At 37.3% G+C, this 10,780-nt stretch overlaps 1 protein-coding gene across 6 annotated transcripts in view; it reads left to right on the forward strand.

Moving 5' to 3' along the window:
• Positions 1-10,241, forward strand: part of SMAD2 (SMAD family member 2) — a 47,644-nt gene extending 37,403 nt beyond the window's left edge. For all 6 annotated transcript variants that reach the window (XM_035309900.1, XM_035309906.1, XM_035309905.1 and 3 more), the window contains 5 exons: positions 1,218-1,271; positions 2,312-2,524; positions 4,350-4,487; positions 4,668-4,812; positions 8,312-10,241. In XM_035309900.1, the coding sequence (XP_035165791.1) occupies positions 1,218-1,271; positions 2,312-2,524; positions 4,350-4,487; positions 4,668-4,812; positions 8,312-8,435 (674 nt within the window). In that variant the 3' untranslated portion in view covers positions 8,436-10,241. The remainder of the gene's footprint in view (positions 1-1,217; positions 1,272-2,311; positions 2,525-4,349; positions 4,488-4,667; positions 4,813-8,311) is intronic.
• Positions 10,242-10,780: the final 539 nt, after the last annotated feature.

The raw sequence follows: 10,780 nt of genomic DNA on the forward strand, positions 1-10,780 counted from the left end.
GACTTAAGCCCAAATGATATTGGCAGTAGCCCTCTGTACATACAACCTGTTGTTTTGTGTTTAAAATATCAGTTTTTTGGTCTTCTGTGATCAAAATATTGCCAGGGTAATGCTTTTAAAACAGCATGCCACATTAAGTACATTTCATTTTTTTTGTAAGCAAAGCATAAAAGCCTAATTAAGGCTTCATCAGAAAATCTTGAAATAGACTTTAATAGCTGACTAGTTTCAGCATATCACTAGCTTTCCCTTCTGAAAACAGGTTCACTGAAGCAAACTGTTGGCCTAAATAGGTTACAGAAATGATGCATTTTGAGAATCTCTCTTAGCTCTTATTGCTTCTGCTGAGTTTCAAATTAATTCTTGTTTAGAAGGCTATATTGAAAGAGTAATGGAAACATTAAACATTTGTGCCTTTGTGTGACGGAGTTTCTAGATAATCTGTTAGTCCTTAGACTTGGACAAAGCAAAGTTAATGTGCTGGATAAGAACCTCCTGCTGTGCTGGCAGTCCTGAGAGTGGTTTTGGTTAGCTAATGCTAGCAACCTTTTTCAGTTAATTGGAATCAACTGCACTACTTTATGTAAGAACTGCAGTATTTTCCCACTATGTTGATAATAACTACTTTAATTAAAAAGCCTGACATCAACACTAATTGTAGGAATGTTTCTTTGTAAAGCACCTTTGCCCCCATATTTTGCCTCCTAGTATGAAAACTGTGTTGGAGAGTGTTTTCTTTTTTTCCCTTCATCCATCCAGAATAAGAATAAAAAATTGCTCAGATGAGGAAATCCATCTTGTTCTTTTCTGGAGATAAACCAACTCTATCAAGCATAAAGAAATAACGTCTTGATTGTCTTGTCCGCTTTTTCTTAGCTTTTGTCACTGAGTGTGGAAGAAGTCACTGCCTTCTCATTGGAGAAGTGCATAAATAAAGATATGTTCCCAGACTGTGCATGAAGAGAGAACTCTGCCAAATGCAACACTAAGATGTTATTAGTGTCTTTACAAGGAGGGGTAGGTTCCCAGGAGTCTGGAAAATTAAATGTAATTTTAATTCAGAATAAAGATGTGACATGTTGGAAAACTGGTTATAGCTTTTCTGAGGTTTCTTAGTCCAAAGAATTTTAAGATAAAGATGGTACCTGAGTAATAGTCATATGTATCCATCTGAAATGATGAGAATAATTTGCTCTTAATCTGTGTTCCTTCAACAGGATCTCCAGCAGAGCTGTCTCCTAGTACTCTCTCCCCAGTTAATCATAGCCTGGGTAAGTTGGAAATACTTTTAATTGTTTCAGTGTGTGTGATGGCTCCTCTTTATGTATATAATTACACTAAAAATAAAAACGTACCTTAAAGTAAGAGCTGTATTAGGAGGAAACTGTTGGGTTGGCGTCCTGATAATAAACATAATAGAGCTGGGCTAATGACTAGTTAATAACTACCCTATTTCTGTAACTGTTGAGCTTCTAGCAGAGAGTAATATGGTTGCATGTGTGTTCAGGAAATGAATTCAGAAAATAATTTAGAGAACATTAGCCTGTCCGTAGTGCTGCCCAGACTTGCTGTCTCCCCCTGTCTGTCTGTTGTTCTGCTCTTCTCATGTACTGTTTCACCCGTGGCCACAATTGTTGCTCCTGCATTAGTTGCCCACCTGCTTTGATCAGGTTCTATTGCTGTGTGTCTGTATAAATGCCTTGGGAAGATCAGATTCCTCTGACTTTGTTTAAGGAATGGAGAGTTGGTGTGAGAGGAAAATGCTGCTCAGAGAGCTGAGTAAGTAATTAGAGTAGGTAAAAAGAAGAAGCAACGCAGGAAAAGCTGAAGATGCACAGGGAAGATACGAAGCTACAGTAGGGAGAGTGCCTTCAGATGGATGGGTATAAGGCAGATTGTAATATGAGGGAACATAATTTTCATATCAGTAACTTTTTCTTTGTGTAGTTCAATAGTTTAATCTCTTTAAAGTTGCCAAAGTGTTTCTAAGTTATAAAATGGTAATAGAAGCATCTCAATGTCTGGTACTTACAGTAAAATTGGTTTAATCATTTTGCTGAGCAAGTACAAGTAGATATGTGAACCACAGTCATTTTATATCACTCCTTCCCCTTCACCCCTTCCCTTGTGTGGAATATTGAATTCTGTTCCCTTTACTGGGATAGGTAAAAATGATGGCAAGCAAAAATTAAATTTGAGTAGTTTGAGGAGACTTAAGCTATCATTTCTGGAAGAGAAAAATAGCAAGACAGATACTTTTTTTCAGCTTCAATTCTGTACTATTCTTATTTTTTGTTTAACTTTTTTTTAGACTTGCAACCAGTTACATATTCAGAGCCTGCGTTCTGGTGTTCAATAGCATATTATGAATTGAATCAAAGAGTGGGAGAAACCTTCCATGCATCACAACCTTCCCTGACTGTAGATGGCTTTACAGATCCATCAAATTCAGAACGATTTTGTCTAGGTCTGCTTTCCAATGTAAACAGAAATGCTACAGTGGAAATGACAAGGCGACACATAGGTAAAAATCTCATCTTTTAACTATTTTAATATTTTAGCCAAGAAATTATCAGTAGTGGTCCAGGTAGGAAGGGCAGATCTGTGTTTTGGGATTGTTTCACCTTTATACAACCAGCCACTGAACTGTCTCAAGGCTTTCCAAGGGGAGCTTGGTGTCCCTTGCTAAGGACAGAATTGGAATGATAGAGGTCACTGCTTTCGAGGCCAGAGAAGGAAAAGAGTCCAGAGCTGCTGCTACCACAGCCACTTGCAACCAGGCAGAGAGGTAGTAATGGCTGGATCTGAAGAGAGCTGCCTTTTCCTCAATCAGTAGTCTCTAAGTTTGTGACAGCAGCAGTCACTCAGCTGCCAGGCTGAGAGCAGGCACAGGAGGAAGTCACTCAGCTGTGTGGGTATTTCTGCTGCTCACGTGGCTGCTGTCTTGTTTCAGGAAAAAGATGATTCACCAGAGCAGTGTGAAGGGCAGGGTTTGGGCTTCCAGGCTCCTTGTTGGACCACTACGCTCTGGATAGCGTTTATATTCAGAATTGCTTTGTGATGAAATTTAGGCTATAATTATAAAATATTAACATGTTTGATTTATTCTAATTTACAAAATACAGGATGGACATTGGGAGTCCTGCTTGAATACTTTTTTAAATGTGAAAAGCTGCTACTGGAATAACGCACCGTTTAGATGCGATCAAGATTTTCTCTGTAACAGTTGAGAAATATTTTCTACAATGCAGCCTCTTCAATAAAATGCATATTTTTGGATGGATTCTTTTATTTAGCAGTGTTCACTAGATTTTTTTTTTTTTGTTACTGATATTGGTGGAAGGGGGATGGTTGGATCACATGATCTTGGAGGTCTTTTCCAACCTTCGTGATTCTATGGTCTTCAGTAGAACCTTCCAACTTCTTCCACCCCAAATCCAAATGCCTGTGTCATAAAATTTTAGAGGTGGAGAAGCCCAAGATATGCCTGTGATGACTAATTAAAATGGTCAATTATGAGGAAAAGCAAACATGTAAGGCGTTCTCTCCCCCCTATTTTTTTAGAGAGTAGCTCACATTTTGGTTGAAAAATGTTTTCGAAGAAAACAGTGAAACCATGGCCTTTAAAGGACCTGTTAATTACAATCAGCTTTTTTTTTTGGGGGGGGGGAAGGGGGGAGGGGAATCAATTGTACATTACTTCTTACTTGTGCCAGAAATAACCCATACAGATTTTTTTCCTCTGAGAAAGAGCAAGATCATAATTCATAAGTGAACAATAGTATTCCTTACTGGTTTCTTTTTGGCAATAGGACTAAATGAAATCCCATTGTTTTTGTCAAAGTAGTACAGAAAAAGGGGTATGCAGTGGGTTGTGAAATCATGTGGGTGCATGTAAGAGGAGAGTCTGTGGAAGTGGTATACTTGTTCTGTTCTTTTCCCATCATCTTAGCAGCATGTGCCACTTCACATACAGCACTTCATATTGGCACATGCTTTACGCTGAATCTAATCTTTTTCTTTCAGTTGTGGAATTTCTTCTTCAAGTGAAAAAGTTATTTGCTTCTTAACTTGGCTTTGGTTACTAGCCATTGCATAGCTGGAAAATTCTAGATCACTGGACCAAAAATTACTCTGCCTTTCGTTCAAATATTGTGTGATTAAAAATGCAAGCTAGTTGTGTTCTGTCCCTGCGACAGCTGTCAGACCAGCAGTATGGTTTTCTAGATAACTGATTTCTCTTTTTTTTATAAAGAAGAAACTTGGCCTTCTCTAAAACAAAATACTCCCTTGTTTGTTAATCTGCCTGGGTCATATCATAACTAGAGTTCATTTGAATTTTGCTACAGGAAGGGGAGTACGCCTCTATTACATCGGAGGAGAAGTTTTTGCTGAGTGCCTAAGCGATAGCGCAATTTTTGTTCAGAGCCCGAACTGTAATCAAAGATACGGCTGGCATCCTGCAACTGTGTGCAAAATTCCACCAGGTTAGTAGCCTACCAAAGGTCTCGTACAAAAAAAAAAAAAATCCAATCAATTTATTTGTGGGGTGTCATTTACTTTCCTTTTGATGCCTATAAGGGGTTTCTTTGTAGTTTCGGTCTTCTATGTAGCAAACACAAGTATTCATTAAGGGTACTTTTTTTGACATTTCTTTTCCTTTGTAGGATGCAATCTAAAAATCTTCAATAACCAAGAATTTGCTGCTCTTCTGGCTCAATCTGTGAATCAGGGTTTTGAAGCAGTTTATCAGCTTACTAGAATGTGTACCATACGAATGAGTTTTGTTAAAGGATGGGGAGCTGAATACAGGTAAGAAAAAAGCCTTTACACTTAAATATAGAGCTGTTTTTTTCTCTCGCTTATGTGTGCTATTTGTCTGGCTTGAAAGCCATATTTGTACTACTGTAACTATGTTGTCTTCAAGTTGAACCCGCATTTTCCTTTTCTCTCCTTCAGTTACGGAGCTCTTAAGTCACAAAGACAAACTGATTTTAGTATTCCACTGAAGTTCATTGAGCAAGGAATTTCATCAGATTTCACTTCCTCACTTCGTCTTTCTTGCTTATTGTGGTCAAACCACTGACAACATCTACAAGTCTCATAACTTGTTATACAATTATTTGCTGTGTTACACCTATAGTCATTTTGGTCTCTGCTTTTCTGTGTCTAGTTTAATGAGTTTGTTAGGTTGTGGTGTGGGATACAGTTTGATGGGACCCAAGGGAGAGTATTGAAGTGACTGAGTTCATTATGCAGACTAAAACAGTTGGAGAACATGCATTTAAGGAATGGTAAATACATTGGAACTTGGAGTGGAAAAAACTTTGCCAGGAGTAAGATGTACGTTTATGTAGAAAAAAATGCTAAAAATCATTGAGTGGAAAAGTAGTCTTTTATGTGCTTTTGAATAGTCTAATTATATTCTCTATAGAACAAACTAAAACCTATAGTTTAGATGGTGCCTCTTTTTAATGTAGTATGGGAATTTGGAAAGAGAAGGAACTAACTTCTAACTGAGCAGTTTTAAAGATTTCATTATTTTGGAGAGCTACAGATGTGGTTTTAAACAACAACAAAAAAAAACTTAAATGTCTCTAGAAATTGTGTACTAAAAGAATAGAAGTCTGACACATCAATACCATATTGCAATACAGAACAATTATTTTTTTATCCTTAATTCTGAAGTTAAATAATACCAGGTTGCATAGTGGATTCTGGGGTTTTGATTCTTTTATCTGCGCTTGCAATATATCCATGCAAATGTGAGCCATTGGTATGTGGGGGAGGATTCTCGGCTAAATGAAGTCAACTTTGTAAAAGCCTAATTAGATTAAATGAAAAATTTGAGTAATGAAATAAATTGGTACCTCTTTGTTAGCAAGAGGTACGCAAGAAAAAAAATCTGGCTCAAGTTTAAAGAACTGTTGGATTTCGCTCAAAAGGAGTATGTATACACTTACACATAATTAAATACAACATGCAAGTCAGAATAGAAGAAAGGCTTAATCAGTCAGATTATACGAAGACAACTTGAAGTGAATGAAGTGTAAGTGTTGGGTTGAAACAGTGGAGAGGCTTTTGGTAAAGTTATTGTTAAGGAGGGAGAATAATTGCTAATAGTCTATAAACCCCTCAGAGATCATAGGGTTGAAAAAGCCCAGCGGAAACACTGCCAGAACATCAGAGTCTGAGTACCAGTGTAATGCTGAACTAGTTTCTTTGCATCTCTGTTGAAGATGGTGCTAATAAATTACTGAGGTACAAAACTTGTAAGTTATGCTAAGTTATGATTAAAGTAAGCAGTTTTAAGCAGTTTTTAAGGTTAAAGGTGCCCCTACATGCACAGCCTTGAATTTAAATTAAGGTAGTCTAAATTGTCAAAATAGATAGTGAAGCAGGGTATCACAGAATCACCCTAAAAACCAGTCATTGTTAAAACTTCCACGCTTCACTATTATCTCAGAAATGTTTCTCTGAGTAGGTTCTGGCAAAGCCAAACCATTGCCTACCTGTTAGGCATGTGGCATATATTCATAAGCATGCTGATATGGTGAGGTGGTAGATTTTATAGGCTTAGTAAACAAAATAGTTCATAGCTTTTTGCTTGTAGTGTGTTGGCTTAAATTGAGGATTGTGGTAGAAGTTCAGATCATCAGTTAAGCGTCACATCAACACAGGAACTAAGCAGGGCTAGAATAATCTTCTGAAGAAAGCTGAGGTGTAATCACAGCAAAGATTTCTCGATACGTAGATGGGAACTCCATGGATAGAAGAAGCTGAGTTTTAGCTTTGAGAGGGCTGCTAAGTGACTATCAGTATTTTATCTTTTGCCAGGGCTGTTGAACAGAACCAGTTACAAAATATTCAGGAAGTGTGTTGTGGAACACATTGTAGTGGAGTTGACAGCGGTGGAATAATGAACTTCCTTCTTTGGGAGAGGATTTGAGACTAAATGGAATTACATTTCCTGTGGTTCAGATTGTTCTTTTATTGGATCGCTTTATTTTGGCATAGGCATTCAGGGCTAAGATAACAATGTTCTTTGGAGTGCAGAGAGAGCACAGACCCCAGCTGCTTTCTTCTCCTAGAAAATGTAAAACCACATACAGCTCTGGAAATCAATCTTATCATTGGCTTAATTCTTCTGCCTTTTCAGTTCCCCTGTTTATATAAACATATTTCCTTAAAGCAAAATTTTCCAATGCTAACTGTAAAAATGAAGGGGTTGGGTTTGTGACTAATCTGCTGTCTTTGAAGCTTAATGCCTTTTTGCTTTGACTTTGGAATAGGTAGAATTACTAGGAAAAACAGGCTTAGCAACAGCAGTCTTGCCATTCTAGTTTGAGAAAACTCCCCTGCCTAAAGTGGGTACAGTGAAATTACAGGATCTCTCAGGCAGAGTGTGTCCAATATTGCTTTCTTTGCAGATGAAAAGGAAGGTTTTTGAATAACAGGTCTCTCTCCCGATGATGTATGGGAAAGTAACTTTTACAGTTATCAAGCTTGCGGCTTTAACTGAGGGTTTCTAAAAAGTGTTTAAGAGCTGCTGATGTGGAAAAATAAGGCAAGTTTACAGAGTAGAAAAGAGAAACAAAGTTTTTACTTAATCTCCTTGCATGAAGATGTACCAAACAATGCAGAAGTATAAATAAGATTACAGGAAATCAGAGATGAAGTTTGGTGTTCCTTTTGAGATAACATCAGTTAGCACAGCATAACCACACTGTGTTACAGTGCAGCATTTCTGACATGGCTTCCTTGTACATTTTTCTTGATGATTGCTCTAAAAAGCTAGATCTTAGGATTGCCAAAGCACTGCACTGTTTGGCCACCCTACCAATGCAGAGCCATGCATTTCTGTTCCTTATTTTTTAGTAGTTGTCTATGAAATTCAAACGTAGTTATGCATGCAAACTCTTTGATGGTGAAGATAGCTGTATGCAGCTGACTGTGATGCAAACACCAGATTGGTCGGACAGTGTTCACTTTTGAGTGTTTTTTTTTTTTTTTTGTAGTAATGCATTTGGTGTCGTCTTTGGAGCATTTCCTCAATTCTTATGCCATACTCCAGAGCAGAATATTCTTGATATATTGTGGATAAAAATGTGATAGATTGTTTCTTACAGATGTGGGGTGGGTATTTTTTCCAAAGATTGTTAAATCATTAGTAGTTACAGTAATAGTTGCAAACTTTCATCTTTCTTTGTAGCAGAGATGTATGGAAAAATCCTATCTTATGGATCTTAGAACTGCGAACTTTGATAGCCAAAACTCCTTTCTGACTTTCCTATTCTGCTTAAATTTTCAGGCGGCAAACAGTAACAAGCACTCCTTGCTGGATTGAACTTCATCTGAATGGACCTCTACAATGGTTGGACAAAGTATTGACTCAGATGGGCTCCCCTTCAGTACGCTGTTCCAGCATGTCGTAAAACTCCTTTCTCCGTTAGCAGTGGGCTGAATACCGAGTCCAATCAACAGACTTAATATAACAGCTCATCTGTCGTAGTATTTGTGTGTGGTCCCCATGAACTGTTTACTATCCAAAAAGGTTTTTAAAAAAAAAAGAAAAACAGCACTTGAGGTCTCATCAATTAAAGCACCTTGTGGATTCTGTTTCCTATACTCTGATAATAGATGAAAACTTAGTGTATAGAAATGCCTTCTTCAGATAGAAGAAGGGACAGTTCTAAAGACTCTTAATGGTGTTTTTATTGGGTATATAATTGAGTGTCCTAATGGTTTATCAATAACATGAATAGCTAAATATATGTACAGGTAATGTATCATGATCTCAGATATCACAGTATTGTGCTGTTCTACATTTTAGTTTCCATAAATAGATGTTTGGTTTGTTTTTTATTTTTGATTGGGGCAAATCTCAAAATTCCAAGACTCTACTCCTTTATTCTTTTGTATTTTTTTTATATAAGCAGGTTTTCAAGTTGTCCTAAACATAAAAAAAGCAGACTTTCCTTGTAGAAAAGCTTAACTTTTTGCTGCCTTCTTAAAGAAAAATGGAAATCCCTCCATTAGAAGGGAGAAAAATGTCTGAGATTTATCTGTGAAATCTTAAGACACTTTATATGCTTAATGGGGCCTAAAATGAATTCATACTATAAATTCCGAGTATCCATCACACTAGGAGTCTACTTCTTCCTACCCATCTGAGTTGATGCATCTTTTGCCACCAATGTTGGCACTGATTTATTTGGGACTTTTTTGTATGTTGAATCATTGAAATCAATATTTTTTTCTCATGGAGTGAGAATTTACCATGTTATTGGATACTGGATTAAATACACAAGATTATTGGCTTACCCCTTACATCTGTATGTTTTCATTAAACAGATGTCACTGAAGAAAAAACCCTTGGTTTTAGTTTTTGAAGCCAAACACCTTAAAATCCTTTCCCAGGGTAAACTAGACTCTTTTTGTATAGGTTTTAAATAGATGCAGCTTCTTAACATATTTCAGTAACAGAACTTACATTTCTGATCTGAGTGGCTTTGTATAGCTTACTTACATACCAGATCATATGCATTCATTATGTCATAATGGGCCTTGTTAATAAAAGTAGTTGCTTCTGCAAAACCTCTAGGATAGTGGTTGCTGAGGTATGACCAGTGGAGGAGGACTTCTAGGTTCTTCGTGACAGTGCATGTTATTGTGAACCCTTGGACACTACAGCTGCACCATATTAAAAATATTCTGAAATATATTCTACAAATAAGTCTGGGTTGGGGAAGGGTTGGGAAACTGTATAGAAGGGTTATTCTGACTTGAAAAATATACATCTTACTAACAATCTTGTGATCTAGCTGTCTGTCATTCTTTTGTTATTGTGGCAGTAGCAGGATTGCCTTTGTCTGTTTTTTTTTTTTCCCATTGTTTCATCCATTACACTAGTACTGTACTTTGTAAGTACAGCTAGTGATAACTTTAGCTTTGAGAACAAAAATGTGGCCAGTGTTACAGCTTTTAATCAGTTGACTGAATTGATGATAGTGATGGATATTTTTATGCCATAATGACTAGGGCATAGAAGCAATACCAAAAAATCAAGCCTTGGAAAAGTGGGCCAGACACCTTTTCAAAATCGGCAAAGCAGTTACCAGTTTGTGCTAGTTTTACCAGTAGACTAATGTATTGGTAGAACTTGTGAACCTAAGAAATAAGCTTCATGCGTGTTGCATTTGCCTAATATGTGAACACACTAATAAAAGTTTTAATTCTCATGTTGGTTGCTTTTTTTCATTAATTGCTGTATATATTTTCTGTTGAAGGTTAGGAATTATTCTAACCAACCTAAAAAAGTGGCATGAGTTGCATGCTTGCTGTGGCCAGGATGGTGTACAGTTTACATGTTTAAATTGCTTCTTGGGCAGCTGTCGGGGAGGTTCTGGGTCTGTGTGTTTAACAATACAGGCTTCTACTTCAGATCAGGTTTGTTAAAGCAGTTGCTTTTTTCCTACCACAATCAAATTACATCCTGCTGGCTCAGATGTTTGCTTTCACCTGTGAAACAGATAAGAGCAAGTTGTCTGGGTGAAAGACTCCATTGCATTTATGAGCAGGTTGCAACTTGAATCAGTTGGGTGACCTAATTGCGTAGTCTACTGTGTGTTTCTGTATGTGTTCTCTTTCAGCTGGGGTGATATTCCTTGCGTTGCCTTGAACACAGTAATAGCCTTGATGGAAGCCATTTTTGGTGCACCTTTCCAAATAGCATGCAAGGACGCTGCAGGCGTTATCTGTGGACCTGCAGTGCTGCCTG

This window comes from Oxyura jamaicensis, chromosome Z (genome assembly GCF_011077185.1).
Source record: "Oxyura jamaicensis isolate SHBP4307 breed ruddy duck chromosome Z, BPBGC_Ojam_1.0, whole genome shotgun sequence".
Lineage (NCBI taxonomy): Eukaryota > Metazoa > Chordata > Aves > Anseriformes > Anatidae > Oxyura > Oxyura jamaicensis.